Genomic DNA, 16,636 nt, shown 5'->3' on the forward strand with positions numbered 1-16,636 from the left:
TTTACAATAGAATTAAAAACTGTTTTTTCAAGTGTCTGAAATAATGAATCGAAATTATGAAAATTTTCTGGGATCGCTGGAAAAATTAATAAAAGTTATTATTCCTTGTTAGGTATTTCTTAAATCTAATCTTGATAAAAGACAGATTTCGAGGTTGTTTTTACAAGAAATAGAAAAGAAAATGAACGTGACTCATTTTACATGAATGTTGGATATCTCAATGCTCGATGAAGAAAAGTTAAAAAAAAAACCGTATTATATTGCAAAAAGAAAGGAACAAATGAATATTCCAGTTAACGTATAACTGTTAAACTGTACGATGTTAGTCGTCGATAATTATAATGCCGTGAAAGGTAATCAAATGAAATAATCGACCCGCATTGTTTTAAAATCCAGGAGGGAGAAATGCATCTGTTACTGTATTCGTAATGATTAAAAAATTTAACTACGATAAAGAAAAACGTTTATGTGTGAAAAAATTATTGCAAAAGTGACATGGTTGCAAATGAATATTTACAATTATCGTGCATGAATTTTTTTTTTTATCATGTGTCACGTATCTAAAATAAACGTTATAAAATGTTTACGTACGATACCTTTGGTATTTCTATGACACCAGATTTATATCAATAATTTGTAAGCCCAGGTTTTTTTACGCAAAAATAAAAAAAATTATTACAGAATTGAAGTGAAAGAGTCAAGTTATTAAATGATGATAATTCTTTGCTTTTGTTTCTTCTTTTCCAGATTAATCTCTACTTAAGACTTTGGAAATAAATTCAACCATAATTGGTTATTTTTACGAAAAAATCATTAAAAATTCGTAAAAATCTCTGTTACCTCTGTTTATAATAATTCAAATAGCATTTTAAATCTAGCCTTTTACAGGAAAAAAATATACATTGTTAGACAATGCCTTGAATTCACAGGTTTTAAATAATAATAATAGTCTTAAATTGTACAAAAGTTTTATTATTCAGAACACAATTTTTATTCTATAAAAAATTAATTATTTAATGTAATTTTTGTATAATTTTATCATTGAAACTAAAAAGTTGAAATCTTATCAACAACTTTCTTGTATTCTTAAAAGTGGTAATTTAACGACCCAAAGTTGTCAACGTATAAAAACGCAGGTGTAGTTGTAATATATTTTTTTGCAAAGTACTAGCACTTGCATTGGTAGGCTAAAAATCGCTATAAATCCTTTCATAAGATCACCGAATTGACTTGATAAAAGAACAAATAATAAAGATATTCTATATCACACTAAATTGTTTATTAAAATACAGCTAATTAAAAAAAAAAAAAAAAAAAATTGAAATTTCTTTAAAATGTCAATACTTTAGATAGTCCGGCAATTTTAAGGATACAGTAAATTATTATTTTAGAGTAAATTATCATGAATTTTGTAAGAAAACTTACAGCACCCTATAGAATTTTCTGTCACGTTTTAAATTTAACACCATTGCAGTTATTTTAGTGGATTACTATGACTCATTAAACAATTTTGGCAGTTAAATTTTATGGAACAAGATCTAAAAAGCGTGAAAATGATCGATTTCATTAAAGTTGTTAAACTATTTCACTTTTTGCTCAAGGTTGATTTTTGCTTTTCTACGACGATTTTTCAGGGTCCAATAGGCACATTTGCCTGCTATTATTTCTGTATTAAAATTACTATTATTTTTTTAAATAATTTTTTGCGATTCTTTCCAAGTCCCTCATAGTCAGATAAGACAAAATCTTCCAAGTAATGTGATGAGGCAACGTGTAAATCTTCATTGGTATCAAAATATCTTGAAGAGCCCAGTTCAAACATTTTTTTGCAACATCCATTAACTGTCTCTTTTCGATTGCCAAATCGAGGCGAGTTTTAATCGCATATTCGAAATACTCAAGCTCAGTTTTATTGTCAAGGGCTGAGAAAATTTTTTGGCATTCGTCAAGATAATCTGGATTATTCAACAGTTCGACGAGAGAATCTAGTGGAATCATGAGTAAATCGAACATTGATTTAATACCAATTTTTTCTTCTTTCAGTTTATCTAATTTACTGTTGCAAGAAGTGAGAATATTTGCCGATTTACTATCCAACTTGAAAAGTCCCTTCAATGGGATTAATTCCTCATACAAAGTATTCAAACGTAAGTCAATGGCAAAGTAAAATATTAACAACTCCAGGAGTTTTTTTGGACCATAGTTGCCTGTAAAAAATTCATAAATAGTCTGTTTCATGATGTAACAAAACGTTAAGTAATCTTTGAATTCCCAGAATAGACATATCATGCTCAACTTCTGTTCAGTCCATAACCCTATTGCTAAAAAAAGCTTGCCATGGTACCTGTCAATAAAAAGTATTGCTTGTAACATTGTGTTATTTATTTTATTATGAAAGATATACTACGTAACCATTGGTTAATTGACAAACCTGTTGGTTCTAAGACCAGCCTTTAACAGCATCTTAATGATATTATAGTTGTTTTTATCAACAGCTGCAAACAAGGCAACGTTGACATCTTCACAACAGTAATTTTTGCTTTCCAGGGGAAGCCTATCTATTTCGAGTAGGCGATCAACTAGTTGCTCGTTTGATATTGCGATAGCAATGATGAGTTCGTGTAGCTTCAGTACACTCTCATCGTAGCCAGAAGTTAAAATATAAGTTAGATGTTTAACTGCTACTGGAACTTCTGACACAATTTCTTCAAAATTATCTTGTGTCACATGAACTCCTGTGATTTTGGCCAGCATCATCTTTACCTCATTCTTCGTTGCTGACATGTTTTTGTACAACATAGCCACAGCTTTATAAAATGGTGTTTCATCGAGAAAATTATGCGCACGCAAATTGGCTCCTAAAAAAAATGTGTAACTCATTTTTTAGTTAAAACTGCTCAAATTACCTCCAGTTATACAGGGTTCTAAGCCCTGTTGTTTCGGTCCAATAAAAACCAATAAAATTTTACAATGGAATTTTTCTATTAGTTTCTTATCGGTATTTGCACCCGTAAATCCAAATAAAATCCGAAATGGTTAAAAATAGATTTTCTATATCATTTATTATAACTAGGACATGATTGAACAAAAATAAATTGACAAATTTATGTCATACCATCCGGATGGTAACACCAAAATGGGGGGATTAGAGTATTTTATATGTAAATTGAAAGAAAAGTTAGTTATTAATTTTTATTAGAATTTTGTAAAAAATACTTTAGTCCCCCCGTTTTGGTGTTACCATCCGGATGGTATGACATAAATTTGTCAATTTATTTTTGTTCAATCATGTCCTAGTTATAATAAATGATATAGAAAATCTATTTTTGACCATTTCGGATTTTATTTGGATTTACGGGTGCAAATACCGATAAAAAACCAATAGAAAAATCCTATGGTAAAATCAATGAATTTTTTATTGGTTTTTATTGGACCGCAACAATAGGGAGTACATGCAAATAAAATGATGAAGTTATTAAACAGTAACTCGTCTTACTGATAAAGTATCTATTTGTCTTTGCATCGTTGTCTTGTCAGTAAATATGATAAGACGTTAATACAGAGACGCTTGACCATGTAAATGTCAAATTGAAAAGTTTTTCGACAATTCAAAAAATAAAGTCAACAAAATTTAAAAAAAAAAAAAATTTTTTTAAAATAATTTTTACTTTATATCAAGATTTAAAATTAAGATCTAGAACATTTTAAACTGGAAATTAAATATTTAATCAGATATTTATCAGTTAATAGTTTAAGTCATAATGTAGTGCCTCTACAATTAATTTCTGTTGAATTCATTCAAATAGCAACCAAAAAGGAAAATAATATTTTATAAATTTTCTTATTGAACAAAAGTAGCTATAATCAGGTCGATCTGAATCTGTGGGTGGTTACTGTTTTAACTAGACGATATTTATAAAAAAAAATTTATCTATTATAATTATTACAGGTTTTCTACAACTTACCATATTCAATGAGGAGCTTAGCGATGTCGAAGACCCATTCCTCTCTAATAAGCTCATATACTGCAAACAGCAAATGCAGTGGCGTGTCACCAAAATTATTTCTCGCATTGACATTCGATCCCTTTTCGAGCAAAGATTGGACAAGTTCTTTGTCTCCATTTCGGACAGCTCTATGAAGGTCAGAATCACCCAAATCGTCGTCGTCATCGATGCCCTGCTCCAGTAGATACTTTTTTAGGCTACATTTATCCAAGTGTCCTTCGTCGTGGTGATATGTCACCATATAGCACTTGAGTGCTTTTAACGTAAAGTGACCGTGTGAATCTATTTCAGTCGCGTGGCTTAGCAGGTACTCGATAAGCTGCTCTTTTTCGGAATCTTCATTCGAAAAATCATGCAAATGTAACAATTGCTCGTAAATGTTCGTAGTCTTGAAACTAAAACGTAGATAATCAAAACAAATAACTAATCGATCCAATCTAGACAATGTAAAATAAATGCAATAAAAATATCAACGTCCTACCCCAAGGCTACAACTTTTTTTAATACATTGAATTCAACGTTATGAATGGCCTTGTCTACAGGCGCTATATTGCTATATTTCATGACATCGCTGTCTATCTTCTCGTGTTCCAACACAATCCTCATTAAATCAGCAGAAACTTGTCTCGGTTGAACAATAATGTCGCTCACGACCGAATTGGGATCAGCTCCATTTTTTAAAAGAAGCTGCACGCCATTCATCTATGGATTTAAAAGGATTAAAGATTCTGAAAATATTAAATATGATTAAATACGTACATGCTTTCTTCTGAGTGATAAATGGAGTATGGAGTGGTTAAATATTCCTCGCATATTTACACCCGCCCCATAATCAATCAGAAGTTGCATCATCTGTAGTGCATCATCCAATTGGCCATTAACATCATAGACTGTTAGTAAAGGTGTATCAAAATTAAAATTACAATCATTTACGCAAGACAGATCACTGAGGAATAGAAAAAAATATTTAAAATTTAAAAACGACGATGAAATAATGTTGAAAAAGAAATAGGCACTACCTTTCTAGAATTTCACGAACTTGGTCAATGTTGCCATTACGAACTGCCTCATGGATATATCCTTCTGTTCTGTTTTCGTTTTCCATAATTATTTGACTTATAACTTTGTCGTAATAGAAAAACTTTGTTACAGTGGATAAAGAATTCAAAAGGAATATTTTTTGGGCTTCAAGTTTATTTCACGTTTCTGAAAAAACAACACGCAATAAACTATGGCTGGGTGTGTAAAGGTACAAATTAAAATAAATAAATAAATAAATATGCGTGAATGTTTGCATCATCCAAGATGAGTTCAAGACCCTTGTAAGCACGAAAATTGTGTGTTAAAAACAATTGAGTACATTTTTATTAAATTACGTGCTTTATATTGTGACTTTATCATTATTAATATAGTAATAATAATGTTAAATTTGGTTAACAACCACTGAGTTGGTATTTTTTTAGCCCAAAACAAACGCTGATTATTTTTCTTATAAAACAATGTATTTTGTACATACATATTCTCCGATAAAATTCTACCGTGTACCATATATCGAAAAAATTTATTGAAAAATCAGTTTTGTTGAATAGGAATTTATTTATTCGAAATTCATGTATACGAGAGGGATGCAACACGGTCTCGTTATTTTTCAAGTAGAATTTTTTACTATATATTTAGATCCAAACTCTGAAACCGTGTGGAACATTTACTCTGCAAAAATATTGTTGTATCTTCGAAAATGTGTAGCATAATAAACAGAGATAATGATTAAACTTTTACGAAAAGTAGAAACTGCATGGCTCTACGCATCACTTAGAATTTCTCATGACGATTTATTAAGTATCAAGAGTTCTTAAAAAATTACCGAAAATTGTTTTTTTTTTTGCGTTTTCAAGTATAGTAGTTTACTTATCTGGTAAACTTTTATAGTTGATTTATGTTATAAAACAACAAATAATATTAGTCTGTAAATATGTATCATTCAGATTTACTTTCATATTTCAGTGTCGGAGAATTACAGCAATAATTTGCGGAAATCAGATGCTACAACTGTAGAAATGTCAATGTCACGTACAGTAAAAGTATATTTCAGACAAATACTCGTGCAGATAATGTAATAAACACAATACTACAGTGTGATATTACAGAAATTTACTACAACTGCAATTGACAAACTCTATTTTTGTACCATTTCAATAATATTAAAGACATATAATATGTATGTACACCACAATGTTGGAGGTCAATATATGTATGTACAATTTTGAAGAGCTATCGTAGTATATTTTTTATTACAGTACAGTATTGCTCCAACATATTTGAAATACAAGGATATTGTTGTATTATTATTATACAGTATTACAACGATGTTACGACATAGGTTAATGTTGTGAGATAAAACTTTCAACAATGTGGATCCGCTATTAATTAATAATACATCAATATTGCTTCAATATATGCCTTAAAAAAAGTGACAATAGGTGCAGATAGTGCAAAACTAAAACAAAATCTAAAAAAATTACTTTTATTCAGCATTTGATTGACATACAACTTTTTCAACGATAAAACTCGTGATTATAGGGTATACATGTCATTATCTAACTATTGCACGAATAGAAGAATAAAGGTACTTGGCCCTTGTTACGACGTATCTTATAGATCGGTATACTTTTATGAAAGTTACTCTATTGATAAAGTAGTTTGTATCTTTTGTACACAAGAAGTTGGTGACATCATGAGATTAACCTATTTCGCTTGGTTATGATTTTACAACTAAAATTACTTCTATGGAATGGAAACGTACGAACATTTCTTGTCGACTAACCGAAATATTTCCGAAACTTTCAAAAGTTAGTGGAAAGTTTTTAATTAAAAAAAAAATTAATTAAAAATCATCAAAGTCGATTTTTTAGTACAAAAACCTTAATATTTTCTATTAAGAAAAATAAAAAAACCTACCTACGGTTCAACCTCAATATATTTCAGTCTCTTTTACAATCTCTTGTTTCACTTTAGGACTAATATCGACTTTACTGAGTAAAAGCGTTAAAAAGTAAAATTACGTACGACACTGTCATTCCGACATCTGTTATGAAATTTTAATTGTACTAGTGTATTTTTTGGGATCTTCATAAAAATTCGTTAAAAAAAATCAAGCGACACGTGTCCAAGTTGAACATTAAGAGAACTCTAATACTAAGGTATACTTAGTATGAGCAGGTATGATAGTGCACGTGTATCAGGTAAATGTCCCTATTATGACATTTATGACCACAAATTTCATCACACTTACATCTTTAATTTTTTTTTCTTAACTGTGAGCTTTAACAGTAGAAATTTTTTTACCATTATTATTCTAATTTTTAAATATGGTTTTTAGTTGTTAAAATACTTTATTTTATAAAAAGATTATAAGACCAGAATGTACATAATTATGAAACGTTGTACCTATTGTTTCATATTATGTCCCTATTTATGAAACTTTTTAAAAAACGTAAATTGATTAAAATATTTTAAGACAATTAAAGCTTTTTCACTTGCATAACACTATTTTCTTAAACAAAAATAATTATATCGTTTATTTGTTTACTAGAAATATAAAAATTCCTCGTTGAAGTTTAGTGCCATAATACGTACAGTTCAAAAGATAGGTTATGTACGACTTTGTCCCTATTTATAGAATTATCTTTAAAATTGGACATTTATTGTATGTAAAATGAAATTTTTCTTGCGAATTCATAGAGATACATAAAATATACTACTACCACAATTTTTTTATCTAGTTAGTTATATTGGCATTATGCCTCTACCACGTGACCTCAGTATATATATGACTAATGTAGAGGGAAAATAACACAGGTCTCATGGGAGGAATCTTGTTTTTATTTTTTTTTCGCACTTAAAAAGATATTGAGCTTAAAAAGGTTGTTAATTCCATGTTACTGACATAATGAGTTACGTAGTTATTTTTTTCCTTTGGTGAATTCGTTTATGAAGGTTGAAACAGCGTTTTGAACGTATACGGAGTGCCGTTAACCCTACTTTGAGCTGTTTGTTTATCTCTGAGCATCAGCAGCAGTAGGGTTAAACGGCATACATTCCTCATATATATACTGAGGTCACGTGGTAGAGGCATAATCCCTATACCATCAAATAGGTACATGAATTTTTATGTTCCATGAATAGGGACATTTACCTTACCATGTTACTTTACTACGTCTTCTCGGGAGCCATAATACACTGAATTAGTACACAAAACAAGCCATAGTAGAAAATGCACAAAAAAACTAGGAAAATCATTTACATTAAAATGAAACTTATTTAATCACGAACCACCTAACTCTGGGGCAAACGAAAAAAAACATTATTTAAAAGGTATAACAAAAACTGTACTTACGGTTTTGACTCAACACGTTTTGTATCTACAATCTCTGGTTTTACTTTACAACTGTACAAAGGGTGCCCGAATCGACTAAAAAAAGTAAAACCACGCACGACACTGCAAAAAAAAAAAAATTAAACAAGAGGTGTACAAATGATATCTTAGACCACTGGGAGAACTATGAGCTGTGTGTGTCGCATAAGACACGTGGCTTTTACAATTGTCACGCTTGACTCTGAAAAATCAAGTTATATCGGATCGCTGACGAGTATATAGTATAGTTCAACAAAAATAATTAATTTACTAAGTTCTCGGATATTTTAATGACTACCTTATGAATCGCTTTCTTACAACAAAATATTCATCTACTAAAAACACTAGGGCACATACGCTTGAAAGTAAAAATCAGTATATTTTTATTGGAATAACGAGAGATGAAAAAATCAGGAGCACCTAAAATTATTTAAAATGAATTTCATAAAGATACTCACCACATAAAGTAGAGGAAATTTCTGTAGGATTCAAAAGTTAAATTAAAGATTGAAAATTATTTGTGGCAGCTAAATTAATTGCGTCGTCATTGATTAAAGCAATCCTGCAACGGCTGCAACCCATTTTTTCATTCGCTTTCACGGTAGGAAAGACAAGCCTATTGTCTATAGTATAACTGTTTTACCTAATAATCCTATTATTGGTTGACCTGTGCATTAACGGAATTATTTTTTATTGCTTTCCTACAACACCTTGTGTTGATACACGTAGAGAGTCGTTAATCCAGTTAGTTTGGACAAAGTTCGTTTTATGACTTTTTATTAAAAAGTAAATTTGAAAACTGATATTTTCCAGTTATTTCTCAATTCCTTTGTGATAAAAAAAAAGTTTAGGCAAAAAAAGTTTTGTAATAAAAGTTATTCAGTGGATATGTGTACGTAAAGATTAGGTATTTTTAAAAGTTAAAACATTTATTTACTACCAAAACATGTGTAGAAACTGGAAAAGATGAAGAAACGAAATGAGTTGAAAAACATCAAAAAGTTGAAATTTAGATTTTTTATTCTACAAATAGATCTTCATACCTAACACATTGCAAATTCCGAAAATTAATTTTTCAGTTATAACAAAAAACTTGTTGATACAAATTGCATTTCATTAATTTTTTTGCAATGGAGATTTGTAGTTACGTTTTTTTGGCACTGATTTTTTATTCACTTAAAAAAAAGTCATCGTTACTAAAAGAGAACGTCAAAGTAGGTGCAAACTATCCGAACCAATGCGGCAGACTTTTTTTTACTCACAGTCAATTTTTCGATGTAACATTGTCAATCGTAAAAGCAATCAGTTTTATCGTATTTAGAAATTTATTTTGAAAAACTTGCTTTTAGACAAAAACAAACACAAATTATGTAGAGTGAGTTTTAAATCTCGCGCCATTGTATTTTATCTATCGCAGGTAACACCAAGTTTGACATTATCGACGGCTAATACGGCGGTAACCTCCCGTCACTCCCGTCAACGTGTCCGTCAGCTATAGTATGATATTATGATATACGACATACGACCCGTTGGCATTTAAACAATTTTACAATTATGTAAGCACTTCTGTTGTAAATGTATATTACCCATTCATATACTATTAATGCACTATTATTTTTCACTCGGCTCCGAAAAGACCAAAATTTCAAGACAAAAGCACTGCATGCTATAGTGCTAGGAGTCGTTTTTAAACACGAAATTCTATTTCCTGTATAAAAAATAAAATTGCTAGTGTAAGCAATTGAAGTTCTCTTATTTGTGATGTTTTAAAACAACATTTTGATCGGCATTTGTTTATTAGAAACTGAAAAGTTACAAACTGTTTGTGGAAATAGTGGAATACAGCTGTAAAGAAAGAGATTTTCGACTATTGTCGTTACAATTGTTTTTGGTGTGCTCTTCTGATCTGATTTCTTTACTTGGACTGTCAAAATTTCAAAAGGTAAGTTGACAATAAACTAAGATTTTATAAGGGATTCTTTAAGGTTGTTGTTGTTTAATTACTTTTTTCTAACCTTAAAATCAAGGTTATGTTGTCCTTGTACACAACATGTATGTACGTTTGTTTACTTATCAATTTAAAACAGGCAAAGAGAGTAATGAAAATATGTTTATTTGAAAGTAAAGTAATGTTTAAAAATCTGTATGTCTAATAGTATTCTGTTGTATAACAATTAATATTTACCTTTTACCTTGGTCAGTTAAACCTCGTCCTTTTTTGTAATGATTTACAGTTATTTTTATTTTATTCTGTATTTGAACAGTAATTTGTTTGAATTTAACAACTTTTTGATAGAATTAAAATGAATGCAGATAACTACATTGAAGCAAATATGAGCCTCAATGGTTCACCCGAAACAAATGTCAACTGGTCTACTGTCAAACCAAAACCAGAAAAAATCTACCATGGAAGAGGTGTAATGCCTTATATGCCGGTTAGTTGATGAATTATGCCTCCATTTTATATTTACATTTATTTTTTCACCAAAGCTAAAAGTGTAATGGCTAAATATATAACTATTTAGTATGTAAAACAAATTTTAATAACATAAGGAATGTTGTTGGTTGTATCCAATCTTCCAATTATTATGACTCAATTTGTCTGTGACTTTTTAAATTTATATTGAACAACCTTTTTTTTTTCAAAAAAAGATACAGATCCCATTGAGACATAATTTTTTCAAGTCAAATAAACATTAATTGACAAAAATTGCTTACCTAAGTTTTAGATTTAAGAAAATACAGGTTCTTGTGTCAATCTCTACAAAGCTTTCCAAAATGCTATTGTAAATGCCTAAGTAACAAAAATTGTTTTAAAATGTCGAAAAAATTATTCAGTAGCGTTTTATTTGATGTTATAGCACAAACCATCAATCTACATATTTATAGGGTTCAAAAACATATTTTTAGTATAGAATATTACGTCTTTTATAACTAACTTTTTAGCTCTGGAGGTGAAATTTTCAGTGTTGCTCCACATTATGCAAGTACATATTGGTTTTTTTGTAATTGTAGTTTTTTTTACAGGGAACAGAGGAAGCAACGAAACCACACTATACAAATATAAATAACTTGATTGATGAAAATAACACAAACCAGGTAAATTTTGAAAATAATGCAAACCAGTTAAACGGAGAAAATAACATGCATCAGTTTAATGTGGAAAGTGGATCCAACATAATGTACTATCCATCTTATGTAAATCCAAGCCAACTGGATTCAGGATATTTGACTAATCCATTCATTGACCAGTGCAATTCAGAAACCTTGATGCATCAACAATACTTCACAAACTCTTACCTTGGGCAGTGGAGTCCAAACAATTTTTCAGATCAGAATTTTTATGAGTGGTTTTCAGGAAACCTTGCGTACTCGAATCATTTCCAGTACAATTCAAAAGACTTTCCGAGTCTACATCCTTATCAAGAGAGTTCAAAAGAATTTATGAATATTCAAACAGATCAATTGAGTGCACCACAGTACAGAAATCCTCATTCTATCCAAGGTGATTCAGACAATTTAAAAAATTTTAATCAAAGCCAAACTAGTCGGAAAAATAGTAAGGAACCTAAGACCAACAAAATGAATCGGAGGAACAGTGTGAACCCTAATCTTATACAGATACAGCCAGAAAAGACTCCAAAAAGTGATGCAAGCTTGAATCTTGATCAGAAACCCAAAGACTGCAAAACTAATCTAAATCTTCTTGAAGAAAATCAAACAAGTAAAACAATCCCAGACCTTAAACATCAGGGAATAAGCAATGGAGATAACTTTAATTGTGACCAAATTACACCAAAAAACAAAGCAAGCCTAAATATTGAGCAAAGTGCTCCCATAAGTAGAAAAAAACAAAATATTCAACGAAAGAGCGTTAGTCACAAAATGGAACTTGATAAAAAAATTACAAATAACGAAAAAAACATTCCTTGTAACCAAGAAGTAATACAGAAAAGTACCAGCATAAACCATAATCAATCAAATACTTTATCGCACTCAGGAGAGAGTAAAGTAAATCACAAGTATTCAAATCAAAAAACGATCACAAATAAATTGCCCTTAAGAAAATTTGTAAGAACGGTAAGAGATATATTTGGATATTTTTACTTCATATAATTATTTTTCAATCATTTTGTAGTAATGTGTCTTTATATGTTTTCTTCAGCCGTTTTTGAGGCAAAAGGAAATTGATAAATTGAAAGAGCAAGTAAATGTTGTCGAAAACGAAAACCTAGACTTACCAAAAAATATATCTAATGAAGTATTCAATAACTTTGATGAATCAAATGCCAACGGATTCATTCCAACTTATGATTATGAATACCCTAACATTATAGCCAGTGTGAGAGAGGTGAAAACGATTATTAAAAAAAAAAAAATAAATAAATAAATAAAAAAAATAACCTAGACGATTTATAAAAATATTTTTGTAGACTACTGGGGGCCGAAATGTCCAAAGTAATGAGGCTATTGAAGAGCGTCATAAACAGCGTCAGAAGGTTTATATTGAAAAACAAGAAGTTGACCAAAGTAGCAGCAATGAGTCTTACATTACAGCTTCAGACGAATCATTCAAGACTGCATTTAGTTTCGAACAGTTTCAAGCGTTCCAAGAATCACTTAATGAGAAAATACTCAATGAATCTAATGTTGATCGACATAAAAATAATGCTCTAATATTAGGGCTATTAAAAAATACACAGGACACTGATGATCCTGACTATATCGATGAAATAAGTGAAAGTGATCGAGATGATTCGTGGACAGACGCTGTAGCTGATGTTCATAGTGAGAGTAATGTAGTCGAGAATATCGTAAATGATGTACAAAATTTACAACTTGACAATATTCACAATGAACTTGATGAAGCTACTCTAATGCGTGGTGATAGACTGGGAAGATTTTTATTTCAGAGTGAAGAAGACGAAGATGTTTATGTACATCCACTGAGAGAAAAAATACAAAAGGATCCGGAATGGCAGAAAGTAACACTGCGTCGTAAAGGTATAGAAAGAATTTTCAGTCCTCGGGAATATTATTTAAATCTTAATGATGAAGATTTTGATTTCCAAATGACACCAAAGTAGCGAATAGTTTCTATGACTATATGAGAACTTACTGTTTGTTGTGAATCCATCATTGTATGCAGAAATAGGATTATTTGTTAATCGAATGATAATTTTTTTATCATTACCCAATCATTCATTTTAAAAGTAAAAAATACATGGATGGATTTTTTCTCTATTAGTTATTTGTTATTTATTTGAAATAGTATTATATTCTTGGTCATGAAACTTCTACATTTTTACAGCCTTTTTTAACATGTTATTTTTTACTTTTAAATTAAAATCTTAATAATGCATTTTACAAAACTAAAAGGTCTTTCATTTGAAATTCAAATATAAACATTCATCATGCTAGATAACGTGTAAAATTAAAATATTGTTTTTATATAATGATGATGACTAATAATCTCACATTATATAAAATAAAGTAACATTAACTAAATTTCCTCATTTTTAATTAATTAATAAATGAACAAAATTAACAAAACAAGTTTGTTTTATTCTGGAAGCAAATAAACTCACAAAGTATACAATAAAATTTAATATACGTAGTTTTGCAAACATTAAACAAAGATGCTTCTTGACTACCATACACACTTAACAATTAACACACACTCATTCAATCTCAGTCATGAATTTTCAATCACTGGCTTTTGCCATTAATTGTATAATATTATCAGCTCTCAAGTTTGAGTTTTCAATTGACAAAGCGTTACGATTCCTACACTGTACATAATCATTTTGACTGTTCAAGAAAATAAAAAATCATTTATTTGTTGAAAAAATCCATTATCCAACGAATTTGACTTTTTTTCTCGTCATCGGTTTGTATATGGTATTTTTGTAAAATACTGCTAACTACATCTCTACTATATTTCAACTCTCCAGAAAAAAATTTTTTATTTAAATATTGTTAAGTAACTATATACCGAAGATGGCAATTTTTATGTAACAAGCCAGAAGAAAATGTTATTTTTTATTTCGAATGTTCTCAGATAAAAAATAAACACTGTGAAGGGTAAAATTGTTTTTGGCCTCTATCTGAAAAAGTACAATTAATAGTTATTCGTTTACTGTTGTTTAATGTAACTCCTTAAATCAATTAAACTGTATGACTGAATCGAATCATTCAGCGAATTCTGTGATACATTTACACAAATGCAGCTGTGAATAAAATGTAACAACCGAACGTTATAATAATAATAACATTAATAATAATAATAATAATAATAATAATAATGATAATGATAATAATAATAACCAAGAAAGTTTGTGTAACATTCAGTAAGTCTATTTTTTTATGGATGACAAGTAATGCATTTTATGAAATAGCTATAAATTGTTCATTAATTTTAAGGAGGTTCAGCAGTAAATCTAGTGGAATGGAATTTTGAGGATTTTATTGTAAGGTTGAAATGTACCATCATAAAAAATTTGAAATCGTGGAATAAGAAATCTCGTCGAGTTTTTATCACAGCCTGTAAAAAAAAGGGCGTAAATTTTCAAGAGTATGTATTTACATAATGTACAGAGGGTCAAGGGAAAGTGTGGCAAATGAGCCGCCATGTTCAGGACGTTCATTAGAAACTTTATATCTACGTATATTAATCACACTACTTATACATATCGATGTATATCACTCAAACTTATGAAGCTCACAAAACGTGAGACCAGTGATTGGTTGATTGGGATTGTGTACGTGTTGGTCCTGAATATGGTAGAGCCAATCAGGAGAAGCTTAGCATCTGCCACACTACCCCTTGACCCTCTGCAACATAATGTTCATAAAATGTATACCAACACTCATCATTAACAGACTTGGGCTTCATTATTTTATGTATCTTAAAAACAATTTTTTTATTTTTATTTGAAATGCATTATTTTGTTGGGCTTTTTTTCATCAAGGTAAAGGTACCCCTTTGGAACGCTTCAAAATTATGTCCCTCGTGCAGAACAGCTAATAATAAACAAGTTTTTAACATCATTTTGTCAAAAGATTAAACAAAAATTTAATCTTTCTAATATACGCTTCCAAAAGCTATAAAAATTATTGCTTGTTTTGTCTTATTATTGTAAAAAAAAAAAAAAAAAAAAAAAAAAAAAAATCGTGCAAAGATGTTCCAAACAGGAGAAAATTTATAAGGAGATTCGGGAGTAATAATAAAATGCAGAGATGATATCGATTTTTCTTGATAATCTATAATATTTGCATAAATTTTTAAAATACTTTTTATAGGTCACTTTTAAAAGAATTATACAAATGAAAATTATGTGATTGACATCGGCTCTAATGGGACGCAACTTGAATTTTGTCATTTACATGGACAAAAATTTTAAAAAAATGCAACAATACTGGAGAAAACTTGCGTACAAATGAATTATTGTTTTAAGATTCCGCGAATAAAATTTTAAGTTATGTTATAGTGCATTTTAAACAATGCCAACGTTAAACGTAAGAAAAATATTAAGTTTGTTGCATGTAAGAGGAGGTGCGTGCTAAAGGGGATCAATACCCTCGACTCCTCTTTGTCTTTCCTCTGAATAATACTCCTGAATCTCCTTAAATATTCGAAACCCCCCTATGGAACATATAAACCTATTTGAATTATATATTTGTTACAAAGGGAGACACATGTGTTTCAGAAGCAGGGACACAAATTTCTATTAATATTCCATACGGGGGACATTAGCAATATTTACATTTTTGTCAATAAAACTTTTTTAAGAAATTTACGATTGAAAAATAACGAAATATTCAATACTAGGATTGTTATTTATTTGTTTTTCAATCATCAAAAAACTACACTTGACCAAAATCGTTCCTAGGGGTACCTTTGTCTTACTACTTATGACGCACTACTTGAAAAAAAATTTTGAAAAAATAAAATGCAGTTTGTTCTTACGTGATGGACTTTGTTTTAAAAAGTAAAAAAAAAATATTGAAACCCCTTGTTCAAATATTTTAATACTTTTTTACTGTTTCAATAAAGTACATTTTTTTTATTCGAAAAAAAGTTTGTAATGGACTGTATTTCTTAAAGTAAATAAAAAAATAAAATAAAAACAGTTGTCGCATTATATTTTTTGAATAAAATTATATCACAAAGTGTTTTACAGGCTGTAATGATCAAATCTGAGCATAAACACAA

General features: G+C 29.6%; 2 protein-coding genes across 6 annotated transcripts; one reads left to right on the forward strand and one right to left on the reverse strand.

The window, feature by feature from the left end:
- Nucleotides 1-1,335: 1,335 nt before the first annotated feature.
- Nucleotides 1,336-8,587, reverse strand: LOC106638423 (uncharacterized). 3 transcript variants are annotated; one of them, XM_089590922.1, is made up of 7 exons: nucleotides 8,404-8,587; nucleotides 5,027-5,213; nucleotides 4,767-4,953; nucleotides 4,489-4,709; nucleotides 3,966-4,402; nucleotides 2,432-2,858; nucleotides 1,336-2,344 (listed from the first exon to the last, which is right to left on the reverse strand). In XM_089590922.1, exons 2-7 carry the CDS (start codon nucleotides 5,110-5,112, stop codon nucleotides 1,684-1,686), a joined length of 2,019 nt encoding a protein of 672 aa, XP_089447048.1. In that variant the 5' UTR covers nucleotides 5,113-5,213; nucleotides 8,404-8,587; the 3' UTR covers nucleotides 1,336-1,683. The 3 variants fall into 3 exon arrangements, with proteins under 3 accessions (XP_089447048.1, XP_089447049.1, XP_089447050.1); XM_089590924.1 differs by having other exon boundaries at nucleotides 2,075-2,207; XM_089590923.1 differs by lacking the exon at nucleotides 8,404-8,587 and having other exon boundaries at nucleotides 4,767-4,897; nucleotides 5,027-5,087.
- Nucleotides 8,588-9,957: 1,370 nt separating this feature from the next.
- On the forward strand, nucleotides 9,958-15,565 carry LOC106638421 (uncharacterized). 3 transcript variants are annotated; one of them, XM_089590921.1, is made up of 6 exons: nucleotides 9,963-9,977; nucleotides 10,223-10,363; nucleotides 10,718-10,856; nucleotides 11,449-12,501; nucleotides 12,587-12,772; nucleotides 12,855-15,565. In XM_089590921.1, exons 3-6 carry the CDS (start codon nucleotides 10,725-10,727, stop codon nucleotides 13,506-13,508), a joined length of 2,025 nt encoding a protein of 674 aa, XP_089447047.1. In that variant the 5' UTR covers nucleotides 9,963-9,977; nucleotides 10,223-10,363; nucleotides 10,718-10,724; the 3' UTR covers nucleotides 13,509-15,565. The 3 variants fall into 3 exon arrangements, with proteins under 3 accessions (XP_089447046.1, XP_014207053.2, XP_089447047.1); XM_089590920.1 differs by having other exon boundaries at nucleotides 9,958-10,363; XM_014351567.2 differs by having other exon boundaries at nucleotides 9,958-10,363; nucleotides 10,735-10,856.
- Nucleotides 15,566-16,636: the final 1,071 nt, after the last annotated feature.

This window comes from Copidosoma floridanum, unplaced genomic scaffold (assembly GCF_036245765.1).
Source record: "Copidosoma floridanum isolate Cflo_tuat_1 unplaced genomic scaffold, Cflo_Japanese_pri ptg000013l, whole genome shotgun sequence".
NCBI lineage: Eukaryota > Metazoa > Arthropoda > Insecta > Hymenoptera > Encyrtidae > Copidosoma > Copidosoma floridanum.

Bases quoted from the DNA above. Each gene is read 5' to 3' on its own strand.
- LOC106638423 (XM_089590922.1), bottom strand. From the start codon at position 5,112: ATGGAAAACGAAAACAGAACAGAAGGATATATCCATGAGGCAGTTCGT. The intron at 4,710-4,766 runs GTACGTATTTAA...TTAAATCCATAG, and splicing joins TATCACTCAGAAGAAAGCAT to ATGAATGGCGTGCAGCTTCT. The intron at 2,859-3,965 runs GTAAGTTGTAGA...CATTTTTTTTAG, and splicing joins TAAGCTCCTCATTGAATATG to GAGCCAATTTGCGTGCGCAT.
- LOC106638421 (XM_089590920.1), top strand. From the start codon at position 10,725: ATGAATGCAGATAACTACATTGAAGCAAATATGAGCCTCAATGGTTCA. The intron at 10,857-11,448 runs GTTAGTTGATGA...TTTTTTTTACAG, and splicing joins GTGTAATGCCTTATATGCCG to GGAACAGAGGAAGCAACGAA. The intron at 12,502-12,586 runs GTAAGAGATATA...TGTTTTCTTCAG, and splicing joins TAAGAAAATTTGTAAGAACG to CCGTTTTTGAGGCAAAAGGA.